Raw genomic sequence first — 17,138 nt, forward strand, 5'->3', positions numbered from 1 at the left:
CGTTTCGTCAAGGTGCCTCTGCTGAACAAGTATGCAAGGCAGCCACATGGTGTATTCCGGCCACACTTTTCTAAAATTTTACGCATTTGATACATTTGCCTCTCAGGATGCTTCCTTTTGGGCGTCTGATTCTCCTTTCTACTAAACAGAAGCGTCCCCACCCTTAATGGAACTGCTTTGGGATATCCCCAAGGTAATTCCTGTGGACCCTATGGACCCCGAAGAAGAAAATAAGCGTTATGGTATAACATACCTTTGTTAAATCTTTTTCTTCGAGGTCCATAGGGCACCCACCCTAATGCACCTGGTGTTATTGGGTAATCTTTTTCTTTTGGATTTCTATAATTCCCTCTTCCTGGAGAGAGTTTGTCTGTGGTACAATTGTCCTTCCTTCTCCTCTAGCCTTCTCCTGCCTTGGGCTTGGTAACAAAGTGAATGCCCAGGGGCGGGGTATATATGGAGGAGGACCCAGTGCATCCTGGGAGCTGACGCTTGTAACTATTTGGTACCTGGATCACTCCAACCACATACCCCAAGGTAATTCCTGTGGACCCTATGGACCTTGAAGAAATTGAGTTAACAAAGGTATGTTAATTTTTTTTATTTATGTTCCCAGTTGCGTATTAGAGATCTGGAAGGGTCATTACAAGTGGAAAAGGCTGGCCAGGCACAAACTGCTTCAGATTTAGACCTTATAAAAAATCAATTCAAAGAAGTGGAAATTGCCTACATCAGAGAAAAAAGCACAACACAAGAATTGTCAGACAGGCTCCAGACGTAAGTGTCATGATACAGTATTAGTAGTAGGTACTACATTATGGGGGTCAAGTTAATTTTAATATTCTGCATTGAAATAAGAGCAGTAGTTAACAACTCTGTATGAACTGAAAAATAGATTTAGTTTATGAAACCTTTGTTTTAATTGTAGTGCTCAAGTATCACAGTCTATGAAAGCAGTACCACAAGCTTAAAACAAACAACCCAAAAAACCTTCCAAATATTCTATCCTAAAGGTCCACCAAACCTAATGTAAATGTTGCTTTATGTGAAAGATCTACAGGTAACTTGGAAGGAACTATATGTTATTCCTACAAAAAAACTTATTCCACTATTCTGCACCATATTGTCTTTCTCCTGACCCCCTCCTGTAAGTGGATCCTAACAGCTGTGTTGTGCTGATTAGTGCTGGGAAACTAGTGCACTAATTTCTTCTGGAGTGTGGAAATTCATGTGACGGGCTAATTAATTTCAGCTTATAGTAACACTGGAGCTTTATGCGATGTGTGACTGAGAGCACTTCCAGGTACTGTGGTAAGAAAAACATTATTTCTCTATTTTGTACAAGGTCCAATAAGCAATGTTTCTCACAGGTAATATCCGCCAGGCTTCTACCACTGAATTTAGAACAGTGCGCTCCAAATGGAGAATAGATAGATATACTTATAGTTCTCAAATGTCTGTGTATCTTTTCTTAATTCTGCGTCTCTTCTTTGTTAGATGATATTCAAAAACTCCCTCCGTACATGTGAAGGGAAAAACAAAGGAGACAAAGGGCTGATAGTGTAGTATATATATATATGAATGAATAGTCTCTAGAATCCCAAAAGACGATCCAATCCACAAAATGATGGGGTCTGTGTCAGACTATTGATAGCGGATCACCCATAAGTGAGGGTATATAATGAGATGCTCACATAAAGCTTACATTCATCAGAATACACCATATATATAATGGTTTCTTTAAAATCCTTATTCCTTTGTGTGCAAATCGATAAATATCTTTATCCTTAACACACCGCATGTCAATCAAATTAACCAAATGTGCTTCCACATATATCGCAGTGGATCCTCATATAGCAGTATCTTTAAGAAACAAACGCTTTTCCATCCATAGAAATGATAAAAAATCTATTTATTCATAAAATCAAAAATTCTTCTTAAAGCCATATCCATAGATATGGACCGCATAAGCATACTGTAGATCACACCATTGGGTACATGGACACTTAAAAAACACAAAACCAAATAATAAGCAAAAAAAGAAAAACAAAACCTGGGTATTCTTACCCCAATGGTGAGGTATAAATTTGCTGATCCAAGGATAAATGGCTGTATAGCACCACACCAACGCGCTTCGACTAGGTCTTTGTCAAGGTAATGGTGCATGATCCTCGCAAACTAGTATTCAACCCATATAATGTCCCGCCCCATTTCCTTGGCGTGGTTAGTGGTCAATCTCTTTTTTTGATAATAGAAAATGATCCAAACTATTATCCACGAATAGCATATACACTTAATGCTCATTACATATTGAAAATTGTAGTTTGATGTGACAACAATCCATAATAGAACTCTTTATTACCTCTGAATATATCACTTCCGGTTTCGGCATATATATTCAATAGCCAATCCCGTCTATTACCCTGGTTCGACACCAGAGTAAATAAATTTTGACCTCTAGCGTCTTATTAGAAATCTCCGGTATGCGTGTCAGAACCCGGAATACAGATCCCATGCATCTGTAGTCGACGCGACTCCTTGTCTGCGTCATCAAACACAGCCCGGAGTGAGGAGAAGGCTCGCCCTGCAGACGGAGGCGGTACTCAATGCTTGTCACTTGCAGGGCTCCTAACTTAGCCTAATTGGCTATTCGATGATATGCTGAGAGAACTTCCGGTTTACATCTCATAAGGAAACCGAAAGGAAAATGATGCATGTCATAGTAACGGAAATGAAACTCCGTTCTACAATGAATCCAAATGTGCCCTCCAACTGTAATATAAACATTCTAAAAACCCATAAAATAATAAAAAGATATCTGGCATTATAAAATAAAAAATATATCAACACCTTCTTTCTAAGAGATATATGGATAGCTTTACAAAAACCATTTTATCTCAAACTCTGCATTCAATCCATGTGGTATCAATGTTTTCACATCATGTATATATTTAATTTCACTTTGGGCTAAAACTATACTGGTATTCTTTTTACGCCAACTTCCTACTACTTTTTTAATACCAATCACCTGCTTTATAGAATCAACAGAACAATGCATGTACTTCTTTAATTTGTTTAGACAGATGATGTTTATCACATCCATTTTTTATATTTCTAGCATGCTCGGCCCACCTTTCTCTGAGAGTACGCGATGTTTTACCTATATATTGTAGGTTGCAATTACATTCAATCAGGTATATGCAGTTTTTACTGTTGCAGGTCATAAAATCTTTGACTTTAAATTTTAGCCCATTTGAATTAGAGATGAACTCTTCTACCTTCCTCGGAGTGTTTTTATGCACTTTGCACATGGGACAATCTCCACATCTATGAAAGCCTGTGGTCTTCACACGATTTATCCTTTTTTCCGGAATGGCACTTTTCACCAAACGGTTTTTCAAATTATCCGCACGTCTATAGACGAAACTCGGTTTGTCAGGAATTATATCCTTAATGATAGGATCTTTAGTAAGGATATGCCAATATTTCTTAAAAATCTTATCAAGTTCCTTTATATTGGCCGTTAAATTTAGTTATGAAGGGAATTCTTCGATTCATATCTGCTTTCTTCTCTTTATACATCAGCAAATTAGTTCTATTCTATAGCCTTCATTTCTTTATTTTTTTTTATCTATACTATTCTTCTCATATCTTTTATCTAAGAAATTATTTTTCATGTCCTTGGCCTGTTTTTCAAAAACCTCCAGGTCAGAACAATTCCGCCTTATTCTTTGAATTTGACTGTTAGGGATACTTTTCAGCCAGACTGGGTGGTGATTACTGGAAACCGGTATATAGTTGTTATTATCTGTTGGTTTAATATAGTTTTTTGTTTCTATCTTATCTCTATTGATATATACACAAATCTAGAAAGTGTACATCCTTTTGACTGATTTCATATGTTAACACTATATTGTATGTGTTGTTATTAAGGATTTCACAAAACTGATGTAACTCCAACTCACTGCCGTGCCAAATGAATAAAACATCATCTATATATCGCATCCATTTTTTTCTATATTTTAAATAAATGTTATTACTCAAAATGTGTCTCTCTTTCCACAGGCTCATGAACATATTGGCATATGCTGGGGCAAATCTAGTGTCCATAGCTGTTCCTTTCACTTGTTGGTAGAATATATCTTTGAACCAGAAAAAATAATTTTTTAATATAAAGTTAATTGCTTCGTTCAAAAAATTAATCCTGGTTTCTTCCATTCCACCTTTCTCTAGATGATATTTTACGGCCTCCAAACCAATTTCATGTTCTAGAGGGATAGTCAAGGTAGAGTAGAGGGATCCGACCTCAGCAGTCACTAAGAAATCTCCTTCCTCCCATTTCACAGTCTAAAGGTTATTGATGACATTAATAGTGTACTTTAGATAGGATTTGATTTTTATCACCTCAGGTTGGAGATAATAATCTACATATTTAGATAAATTAGCTGTTGCTGAGTCTGTGCCTGCCACAATCGGACGCCCCGGTGGATTAGTTAAGTCCTTGTGGATTTTCGGCAGTATATAAAACACTGGGATAGAGGGATTACTATTAATAATAAATTTTGTTTCATTCTCATTTAAAATATTTAACTCTTGATATGTTTTAGTTATTTGATTTAATTCTTTTATCTATTCTTGCACTAGGATCTCCTCTTAATAATTGATAGGTGTTCCTCTCATTCAATAGTCTGAGAGCTTCTCTATCATAATTACCCCTATCCATTACTACAATCCCTCCTCCCTTATCCACGGGCTTAATGATTATATTTTCATTTTCCTCCAAAGATTTGGTCGTTTCTCTTTCCTTCTTAGATAGATTCGGTTTCATGCCCCATGTGAGTGTAATTTTTTCTAAATCCATACATACCAATTTGTTAAATGTGTCTATAAAACAACCTTTTGCGTGTACATTGCAGACCAATTAATACCAAAAGGTCTAATGATTAAAAAAGAACCATCTAATAAATTTGAGTCAGAGGATTTCCAGGTAGAATGGCAACAAATTCTAGATAATTGTTCTTTCTCACTTATTAATCTCATAGTGAAAGAACGTAGAAGGAGTCTAAAGGAAATAGAGGAAGAAATCAATCAACTTACCAATGAAATAGAACCATTAAGGAAGAGAGAAGATTGGATGAGTTTAGAAAAGGATCTAGAATATAGAATTAAATTAAAAGAAATTATAACAAAACAGAAAAAATATGAGAGGTCAAATTTAGAAAAAAATTATGAGAATGTGTCCTTCTATCATGAGAGAGGTTGCAGCTGTTCGGAACTGGAAAGTAGTCCGATCAGGATAGATACTACCATAGACAAACAAAATACTCAAAGGCGAAGAAGGTCTCCACACAAATCATCAAATTTGTATAAAAATCGAGACCGAAGGGAAATTTGGAGATTTCAAGCAAAAAGACAGGAGGATCCTCTATATAATAGAGGACGGTTTAATAAAACCCCTGATAGATATAGAACAGATTATAATATCAGAAAGGAGGGAAGAATGCAGAATAGAAATAAATCAGGAATATCAAGAAATTTTTATGTGAAGGATGAATGGATGAGGGAAAGTTCAAATCCCACCACACCATTCCCTCACAAAAATAGATTTGATACCCTGCAAAGAGAACATTTTTTAGGAGCAAGTCGAAGGAGAAGCTACAGAAGATAACTTGTCATAAGAGAAAACAATGAGAAAAGAGAGGAAAATGAAAAAATAATAAGAAAAGGTGTACTAAAAATAATGTAAATTCCAACCTTCCCACTGTTCCACATACATCATAGCAAGATAATAGGATATTTAATTTGAGCTCACACAATTTAACAAAGGAGGAAACATCTATACTCAATAAAGGATTAAAATATGCACCGAATAGTAAAATAAATAAATTCAACACATATGTGGATGTTCAAAAATATACCAGGAATCTTACATTAAAAAGATACTTTTTAACACAAAGAGAAGGTAGCTCAGATATTAGGGGCACCTTTAAACCAAAATCGACCTTCAAAGGTTGTTTTATAGACACATTTAACAAATTAGTATGTATGGATTTAGAAAAAATTACACCCACATGGGGCATGTAACCGAATCGATCTAAGAAGGAAAGAGAAGCGATAAAATCTTTGGAGGAAAATGAAAATATAATCATTAAGCCTGCGGATAAGGGAGGAGGGATTGTAGTAATGGATAGGGGTAATTATGAGAGAGAAGCTCTCAGACAATTGAATGATAGGAACACCTATCAATTATTAAGAGGAGATCCTAGTGCAAGAATAGATAAAGAATAAAATCAAATAACTAAAAAATATCAAGAGTTAAATATTTTAAATGAGAATGAAACAAAATTTATTATTAATAGTAATCCCTCTATCCCAGTGTTTTATATACTGCCGAAAATCCACAAGGACTTAACTAATCCACCGGGGCGTCCGATTGTGGCAGGCACAGACTCAGCAACAGCTAATTTATCTAAATATGTAGATTATTATCTCCAACCTGAGGTGATAAAAATCAAATCCTATCTAAAGGACACTATTAATGTCATCAATAACCTTTAGACTGTGAAATGGGAGGAAGGAGATTTCTTAGTGAGTGCTGATTCGGATCCCTCTACTCTATAATAGAACATGAAATTGGTTTGGAGGCCGTAAAATATCATCTAGACAAAGGTGGAATGGAAGAAACCAGGATTAATTTTTGGAACGAAGCAATTGAATGGAACAGCTATGGGCACTAGATTTGCCCCAGCATATGCCAATATGTTCATGAGCCTGTGGGAAGAGAGACACATTTGGAGTTATAACATTTATTTAAAATATAGAAAAAAATGGATGTGATATATAGATGATATTTTATTCATTTGGCACGGCAGTGAGTTGGAGTTACATCAGTTTTGCGAAATCCTTAATAATATCACATACAATATAGTGTTAACATATGAAATCAGTCAAAAGGAGGTACACTTTCTAGATTTGTGTATATATATCAATAGAGATAAGATAGAAACAAAAAAACTATACTAAACCAACAGATAATAACAACTATATACCGGTTTCCAGTAATCACCACCCAGTGTGGCTGAAAAGTGTCCCTAATAGTCAAATTCAAAGAATAAGGTGGAATTGTTCTGACCTGGAGGTTTTTGAAAAACAGGCCAAGGACATGAAAAATAATTTCTTAGATAATGGATATGAGAAGAATAGTATATATAAAAAAAATTAAAGAAATGAAGGATTTAGATAGAACTAATTTGCTGATGTGTAAAGAAGAAGAAAGCAGATATGAAACAAAGAATTCCCTTCATAACTAAATTTAACGGCCAATATAAAGGAACTTGATAAGATTTTTAAGAAATATTGGCATATCCTTACTAAAGATCCTATCCTTAAGGATATAATTCCTGACAAACCGAGTTTCGTCTATAGACGTGCGGATAATTTGAAAAACCGTTTGGTGAAAAGTGCCATTCCGGAAAAAAGGATAAATCGTGTGAAGACCACAGGCTTTCATAGATGTGGAGATTGTCCCATGTGCAAAGTGCATAAAAACACTCCGAGGAAGGTAGAAGAGTTCATCTCTAATTCAAATGGGCTAAAATTTAAAGTCAAAGATTTTATGACCTGCAACAGTAAAAACTGCATATACCTGATTGAATGTAATTGCAACCTACAATATATAGGTAAAACATAGCGTACTCTCAGAGAAAGGTGGGCCGAGCATGCTAGAAATATAAAAAATTTATATGATAAACATCATCTGTCTAAACATTTTAAAGAAGTACATGCATGTTCTGTTGATTCTATAAAGCAGGTGATTGGTATTAAAAAAGTAGTAGGAAGTTGGCGTAAAAAGAATACCAGTATAGTTTTAGCCCAAAGTGAAATGAAATACATACATGATGTGAAAACATTGATACCACACGGATTGAATTCAGAGTTTAAGATAAAATGTTTTTTGTAAAGCTATCCATATATCTCTTAGAAAGAAGGTGTTGATATATTTTTTATTTTATATGCCAGATATCTTTTTATTATTTTATGGGTTTTTAGAATGTTTATATTACAGTTGGAGTGCACATTTGGATTCATTGTAGAACGGAGTTTCATTTCCGTTACTATGACACCCATAATTTTCCTTTCGGTTTCCTTATGAGATGTAAACCGGTATGCGTTCTGACACGCATACCGGAGATTTCTAATAAGACGCTAGAGGTCAAAACGTATTTACTCTGATGTCGAACCAGAGTAATAGACGGGATTGGCTATTGAATATATATGCCGAAACCGGAAGTGATATATTCAGAGGTAATAAAGAGTTCTATTATGGATTGTTGTCACATCAAACTACAATTTTCAATATGTAATAAGCATTAAGTGTATATGCTATTCGTGGATAATAGTTTGGATCATTTTCTATTATCAAAAAAAGAGATTGACCACTAACCACGCCCAGGAAATTGGTCGGGACATTATATGGGTTAAATACTAGTTTGCGAGGATCATGCACCATTACCTTGACAAAGACCTTGTCGAAACGCGTTGGTGTGGTGCTATACAGCCATTTATCCTTGGATCAGCAAGTTTATACCTCACCATTGGGGTAAGAATACCCAGGTTTTGTTTTTCTTTTTTTGCTTATTATTTGGTTTTGTGTTTTTTAAGTGTCCATGTACCCAATGGTGTGATCTACAGTATGCTTTTGCGGTCCATATGTATGGATATGGCTTTTTAAGAAGAATTTTGGATTTTATGAATAAATAGATTTTTTATCATTTCTATGGATGGAAAAGCGTTTGTTTCTTAAAGATACTGCTATATGAGGATCCCTTGCGATATACAGTCAGGTGCATAAATATTGGGATATTGACAGAATTTTCATATTTTGGTCTTTATTCACCACCACAATGGCTTTGAAATGAAACAAACAAGATGTGCTTTAACTGCAGACTTTCAGATTTAATTTGGGGGTAATTACATCCAACTCAGGTGAACGGTGTAGGAATTACAATGGTTTCTATATGTGCCTCCCATTTTTTAAGGGGCCAAAAGTAATGGGACTATCAACTCAAAAGCTATTTTATGGACAGATGTGGGCTATTCCCTCGTTATTTCATTATCAATTAAGCAGGTAAAAGGTCTGGAGTTGATTCTAGGTGTGACATTTGCATTTGAAATCAGTTGCTGTCAACTCTCAATATGAGATCCAAAGAGCTGTCACTATCAGTGAAGCAAGCCATCATTAGGCTGAAAAATCAAAACAAACCCATCAGAGAGATAGCAAAAACATTAGGTGTGGCCAAATCAACTGTTCGGAACATTCTTAAAAAGAAAGAACGCATCGGAGAGCTCAGCAACACCAAAAGACCCGGAAGACCACGGAAAACAACTGTGGTGGATAACAGAAGAATTATTTCCCTGGTGAAGAAAAACCCCTTCACAACAGTTGGCCAAATAAAGAACACTCTCCAGGAGGTAGGTGTATATGTCAAAGTCAACAATCAAGAGAAGACTTCACAAGAGTGAATATAGAGGGTTCACCACAAGATGTAAACCATTGGTGAGCCTCAAAAACTGGAAGACCAGATTAGAGTTTGCCAAACAACATCTAAAAAAGCCATTACAGTTCTGGAACAACATCCTATGGACAGGGGAGACAAAGATCAACTTGTACCAGAGTGATGGGAAGAGAAGAGTATGGAGAAGGAAAGGAACTGCTTATGATCCAAAACATACCACCTCATCAGTGAAGCATGGTGGTGGTAGTGTCATGGCGTGGGCATTTATGGCTGCCAATGGAACTGGTTCCCTTGTATTTATTGATGATGTGACTGCTGACAAAAGCAGCAGAATGAATTCTGAAGTGTTTCGGGCAATATTATATGCTCATATTCAGTCAAATGCTTCAGAACTCATTGGAGGGCGCTTCACAGTGCAGATGGACAATGACCCGAAGCATACTGCAAAAGCAACCAAAGAGTTTTTTAAGGCTAAAAAGTGGAATGTTATGCAATGGCCAAGTCAATCCCCTGACCTGAATCCGATTGAGCATGCATTTCACTTGATGAAGACAAAACTGAAGGGAAAATGCCCCAATAACAAGCAGGAACTGAAGACATTTGCAGTAGAGGCCTGGCAGAGCATCACTAGGGATGAAACCCAGCATCTGGTGATGTCTATGTGTTCCAGACTTCAGGCTGTAATTGCCTGCAAAGGATTTGCAACAAAGTATTTAAACAATCCTAAATCTAACTTTCACTTTTTGTTTGTCCCATTACTTTTGGCCCCTTAAAAAGTGGGAGGCAGATATAGAAACCGTTGTAATTCCTACACCGTTCACCTGATTGGATGTAATTACCCTCAAATTAAATCTGAAATTCTGCAGTTAAAGCACATCTTGTTTGTTTCATTTCAAAGCCATTGTGGTGGTGAATAGAGGCCAAAATATGAAAATTCTGTCAATGTCCCAATATTTATGCACCTGACTGTATATGTGTATATATATGTGTGTGTGTGTGCGTATATATACAATGTGTTATTTTTGGCGTCCGCTTATATAAATAAGATTGGTGGTGGGATTATATGCTAGGGGGCACCAGTCAAAATTTTGTCTAGGGCACCAAATTGGCTAGGGCCGGCTCTGCTGGAGACCGCAGGGACAGAAACCGGTGCTCTTCGTTCCTTGCTTCCATTCTGTACTCAGGGGGTCTCAATCGCACGTTGATCTGTTCAGTTGTTTATAATAGGTATAATTGTTGTTACATGAACAGGATAATCTTTGAAATTATCTTTGTGAATTGTTTTGCACTCTCTGAGCCAATATCAGAACTAAAAAACTATTTCTCAGAGACTGTCTTGAATGCATTTTTTCCTCAGAGTGCAGATGGACAATGACCCGAAGCATACTGCAAAAGCAACCAAAGAGTTTTTTAAGGCTGAAAAGTGGAATGTTATGCAATGGCCAAGTCAATCCCCTGACCTGAATCCGATTTGAGCATGCATTTCACTTAATGAAGACAACTGAAGGGAAAATGCCCCAAGAACCAGCAGTAACTGAAGACATTTACAGTAGAGGCCTGGCAGAGCATCACCAGGGATGAAACCCAGTGTCTGGTGATGTCTATGCGTTCCAGACTTCAGGCTGTAATTACCTGCAAAGGATTTGCAACAAAGTATTAAAAAGTGAAAGTTTGATTTAGGATTGTTTAGTTTGTCCCATTACTTTTGGCCCCTGTTGTAATTCCTACACCATTCACCTGATTTGGATGTAATTACCCTCAAATTAAACCTGAAAGTCTGCAGTTAACACATCTTGTTTGTTTCATTTCAAAGCCATTGTGGTGGTGAATAGAGGCCAAAATATGAAAATTCTGTCAATGTCCCAATATTTATGCACCTGACTGTATGTGTAAGCATTCGTGTAAGCACATTTGGTTCATTTGATTGACACGCGGTGTGTTAAGGATAAAGATATTTATCGATTTGCACACAAAGGAATAAGGATTTTAAAGAAACCATTATATATATGGTGTATTCTGATGAATGTAAGCTTTATGTGAGCATCTCATTATATACCCTCACTTATGGGTGATCCGTTATCAATAGTCTGACACAGACCCCATCATTTTGTGGATTGGATCGTCTTTTGGGATTCTGGAGACCATTCATTCATATATATATACTACACTATCAGCCCTTTTTTTGTCTCCTTTGTTTTTCCCTTCACATGTACGGAGAGAGTTTTTGAATATCATCTAACAAAGAAGAGACGCAGAATTAAGAAAAGATACACAGACATTTGAGAACTATAAGTATATCTATCTATTCTCCATTTGGAGCGCACTGTTCTATTGTCGATTCTTTATTGTGATTTTTGTAGGTATTGTTAACACCTATTTTGAACTGGTAGCTGCTCCTTTACTGCGCAAAGGGGTATTCAATTTTGGTTTTCTTCCACTGAATTTATTTGGCCCTTATGGCACCTATTTTTTAAAAAATATTCTTTTCGTTATTTTCAGAAAAGTCTTGTTATTATTGAATATCTCATTTAAATTACTGGGTGAAATATGTTCCCTTTTTATTTATTTTAATTTTTAGATTGGAGAAAGAGTCTTCCTACATGATTAATGAGTTTAAAGCTGAAATTGAGAAGAAAAACAAAATAATTATGGATCTCTCTGGGAAGCTCAAGACTAGTGAGGAAAGCTTTGCTGCAATGGAGCACGACCTTGCAGTGGTAAGGGTTTCAGGTGTCAGTGAAGCAAACTCATTGTACTTTGTAGTCATGTCTTGTTCATGCTTGTAGGTCTGGTACAGTGAAGACAATTAGTAATCGCTAGTAATGGAAGAGAATAGAATCAAAACCCAAATGTATATTTTATAACCTATATATAAAACTGGCTGGGATACCCAGCATTGCCCGGGTTGAAGACTGGACCCTGAATTACAACTGCAGCCTTTATTTGTTTAAATTGTCTTCCCCTATAACCCCATTTCAGTGATCCTAAAAAAGGACCCCACTGTTTGCTAACATCGTTACTAATTATTGGGCTTGTTGGATAGCCCGGCGGGTGCCCGGGTCCAAAGCCCCTGTTACCTGTCAGCAGCCCAGCACACAATGCTGGGCTGCATTGGAAGACTGCTTGCTGCAAGCAGTCTCCTGTGCCTCTGATCGCGCCCCCCCCCCCCTCCCACCCACCCTTGATTTGAGCCATGCCATAGAGCTATTGACTGGTTACACTGCCGGTTCAGGCAACATTACTGTTGCTGGAAACTTACAACCTATTAACCCCCCCCATCCAACTTGTGGGCTACTGTCCATCATGTGGACTCTTTGTCTGTGGGCTTTACCAATGGTGTGGTTGCTGATCAAGCATGTCTACCTCTCTGCAGTCCTCCAAAAGGAGTTGAGAACTGTTGTCTCGACTGTTGACAGCTGCCTTTGTTGGCAAAGCAAAAGGACTGATAATGAGAATCTTGTGCATTTGACACAATGACCAACATAATCTTATCCAACTTAGAACTGAATAAGACTCCAACCTGACCAGCATCCAGATCAGCGTCCCTTAATTATATAAACTCCTCCCAGATGTGTTTCTGCATGGTTGCTAGTTTGAACTAGGCCATTCTGATTGCAAGCCATCTGCAAGCTGGTCTGACCATCAGCCACTGCATATGGGATGCGGTCCGCATGTCGACCGTCACTATGTCAACATGTCAATGCTGGAGCCAGGATCCTGACACAGGTGTAATGCTACTTATAGCATTTTCACTGTGTGGATTTTATAACTTTGAACATGCCACTTACTGGCTTGTTTAAAGTTATAAGAGCCTCCCTGTTAAAATGCTGTAAGTAGCATTACACCTGTGTCGAAGTGACTGATGAAATAATGTACACAACATGCCACATATATGGTCTTAAGAATAGTCTCAAACTTGCGATCTGTTCTATCCTTAAATGCTGCAGCATTAGCTACTGGAATAGTCAGTGTTAGTCTATCATGCGATCGGTGCATCCACCGTATGTGGTTGTTCCCATTACAATGTATATTCCTTAGAAACCTTAACTAAAACCATTGTAAATTTTAGATTAGTACAGTTATTGGTTATCTAAGTGCAGAGAAAAGGGGGAAGAAAGCTTCTGCTTTTATTTCTCTTAAGCAAGGTGTTGCCAGGGTATTTTGACTCTTCCCTCTTGTGTATTTGTTAGGCTTGGTGAACTTGCCAGACTAGATTATCCACCCCATGACATCCTGCGCAATTGTCATACTAAATGATGATTCATCAAGGCCTGGTTATTCTGCTACGTCACCCTTATCTTGGGTGAAACACTCAGAATCGGATTTTCCCGAGATTTAGGCCAAGACAGTACTCGGACATTTCTGTAGCTAAGCCAACGAAGAGGGCTCTAGGATCTTCTCTAGTCAAGAAGAGACTTTGACTAGAATTTAGACCAATTTGGCTGAACATTTGTCCGAAACGGTTTTCTTTTGTGATGTTGCGAAGCGATCTTAGTGCTAAATGCACTAATATGCATGAGTTCAGATGCAAGATTCATCTGGAGAAAGGGATGTGTGGTGATCAGGCAGAGCTCAGCGATATACTATGCTAATGACTTTGCTGATGGTTCAACCAGATTTGTGGCAACCGCCACAGGTGTGTGCTACAGATTATTGTCCATATTGCAAGCTTGCACACAAAGTGCCCGCACCATACCATCCACACAACAGTAGTCACAGTTGAAGACCAACCATGCCAAAACCTAGACTCACTCTATCCAACATAATGGAAATAAGGAGAAAAGGCACATACAAAAGAAAATGAACAATAAATAAAAATAGACACAGAACCAACTAGAGTAAAGTGAGAAACACTCTGCAAAGACCCCTATGCAGTCCCACCCAGCTACGGATACTTCCCTGCTGCTGAGGACACAGGAGCCACTGGCAGTGTCTTCGTTCCAGCTGTGTAGCCAAAAGCAGTGGGAGGTGCCAAACTGACCACAATACCTCCACACCACGGATCAGCACTGCAGTAGCCCCCATTCTGTAGTAACGCTTCCCTGTAGTTCATCAGCGCTTACTAAGGCGAGCTCCAGGGCAGTGGAGATCTAAATCGTCCACAAGGCCTGGCCTGCCCTCTTTGTGCCTGGTGTTGCAGTGGGCCCTCCAGAATAATCTTTTGTCGGGAGCTGCTCTAGCAAAACACATACAGACATTAAAAACCAGAATGAATGATAGTCATACATAAAAAAAAAATAATTTGACTGATAACAGCAGCCAAAAAGTATGCAGTAGTGTGAGCAATCTAGAGAATAAAACTGAGTGTCCAACAGGAAGGGCATGTGCGAGAGGGAATAGTTAACACTTTTAAAGAATGTCATGAAGAAGTCACTATATCCCTAAGGGTGTTGTGCTCCTATTAGTATAATACAGAAATAAAATAATGTCAATGTTAATTACAAATACTTGATTTAAAAGTTATGCAGAAAAATTTGGTAATTACTTTGTATGATATGAAAAATCTCACCAAATGTATTATTATTACTACTAATAATAACATTAGAAATATAATTATTATTGCTAAAGTACCAACAAATCTGCAGCATTTCACACTTAAAGAAATAGTAATACAGATAAATGTACATCAGTATATATTTAAGTATGAATGCCTTTTTATAACCATCATCCAGACCAAGGAACACCATTTCTCTCTGGAAGAGGCTTATGAACGTAACATGAGAGATCTGCAGACACTGCTGGACAGCTGTAACGTGTCAAGCCATCGTGTATCAGGTTAGTTGAAGGTGCAATGTGACAGATGCATCTGTCAATGTTTCAAAGTGACTCCTTTGTGGGAACTGTACAGATGCATGCTTCAGGCCCCTTCCCCACATGTTGTCATTTGATGACATGATGGAAGCAATCCTCACAGCAGTCCACTAGTCCGGCTGGCTGGGACAGGGTGATGGGCTGTGGACCTGCTGCTGTTAGTCCATAAGTTGATTTAGAGGTTGTGTAAATTGGGAACACCATCAGAAAAGGGCACACAGAATAGACCACAATTCCAACAGAGACAAAGGTCTTTTCAATGTACCTGCAAAGGGAACAGATGTTTTCATGGGACTGAGCCAAGTACTTCAGCAAATATAAGGTCACAGATTCAAAAAGGTTATGTAGGACACTATAACCTTTTATGGTTCTTAGCGTTATTTCATTTTAATTTGCTTGTCATCGTCATTTTAACTTGTAATTGCAAAAAATAGAATCTCAAGATGCAAAATTATATAAAATAATATGGAGTAAAACATTAATTGCAAACATCAAAAATATTTAGGTGCTCTGTGTATTACAAAAAAGCAGACAAGCTAAGATTTCACTTTCTACTTGCCATAAAACATTTTCTTTTCTAATACATTGAGCAACATGGGTAATTGGGCTATAGCTTGTCTCACTACAGTCAATGGTTCAGTATAATCCCTATCCTAATTTTACATAATTTTATTCCAAAAGTTATGGGAGGGTCAGAAAGATAACATCTAATTTGATTTATTACGAGTATAATTCTCCATATCGTAGAGTTCCTGCATGCAGTGGGGTGGAAAGCTGTGACAATTCTTTACAAAAGATAACTTATTAGTTAGTACATAAATCATGTTTTTTCACAATCAAACATTTGGTGCTAAACATTCTTAGAAAAAATTCAAAAGGAAAAAAAAAAATGGGACATACAGAAATGAAATACCTACAGTTGCCTTGTAAAACTACCTATGTCTGTAAAATTTTTCCCCACCTGAATAGAGGCAAAATATGAGCTATAACTTGGTAACTGTTTGTAAAGGTGGAACTTAAACATCTGTTCAAATTGTTCTGCATTAACTTAATTTAAGGGGCAGATTCAATTATATGCTGCTCTTCACATAACACATTATTGTGTAGGAAAAACTTGCTTGGTTTTCGCTTGCACCTATAAAGGATTGTCCCAATATCTATCCTTTGTAGTATTAACATGCAAAGTTTTGTTGGAAAATTACATCTGCCCCTAAATAGCCCACTTCCTCTTGGAGAAATTTTTTCGAGATAGTTATGTAGACCCATTGTACAAGATTATTATTTGGCCTGTGTGAACAGTTTGGAGGTGATATAGTTATGATTATAGTAAAACCTTTGCTTGAAGGCTTTCCTTACAGTGTGGATTATAGTACACGGAGAGTTAATAGAGAGTACAGCTCTTTGTATGTAAATACTCTATTTTTCTATGCACCTTTTCAGTAATTTATGCACACTTCGCTATTAACTCTACACGGGAATGAAGTTGCCATTTCAATAATCATAATGTCAATGACAACGAGGACACTGTTAGGTTGAACACTACACACCAACATGTTAATAGTGCCATGTAAAGTATTTTAACAGTATCTTCTTTAGAACTTCAAACATGATACCTTACCATGAAAGGAGCTTGGGCACTTAATTTATCTTTGAAAAGCTCAAGCTACTCTCCCTCTATACCCTCGGAAATCTGCGGGAACTTCAGTTTCTTTCAAGGAGCCTGCGGTAACTGGCTTCTTGGTTTTTTTTAAGTTTATTTTAAGTTACCTTTAGCTACTTAAGTTGGAATCCCTCTGTGACTGAGGCGGTACC

General features: G+C 37.2%; 1 protein-coding gene across 2 annotated transcripts in view; it reads left to right on the forward strand.

The window, feature by feature from the left end:
• The window catches only part of CCDC171 (coiled-coil domain containing 171), a 135,174-nt gene that overhangs the window by 32,239 nt on the left and 85,797 nt on the right, over positions 1 to 17,138 (forward strand). For both annotated transcript variants that reach the window (XM_088457322.1, XM_088457323.1), the window contains exons 8-10: positions 617 to 777; positions 12,094 to 12,232; positions 15,188 to 15,290. In XM_088457322.1, the coding sequence (XP_088313448.1) occupies positions 617 to 777; positions 12,094 to 12,232; positions 15,188 to 15,290 (403 nt within the window). The remainder of the gene's footprint in view (positions 1 to 616; positions 778 to 12,093; positions 12,233 to 15,187; positions 15,291 to 17,138) is intronic.

Source organism: Taudactylus pleione, unplaced genomic scaffold (assembly GCF_031769625.1).
Source record: "Taudactylus pleione unplaced genomic scaffold, aTauple2 ptg000757l, whole genome shotgun sequence".
NCBI lineage: Eukaryota > Metazoa > Chordata > Amphibia > Anura > Myobatrachidae > Taudactylus > Taudactylus pleione.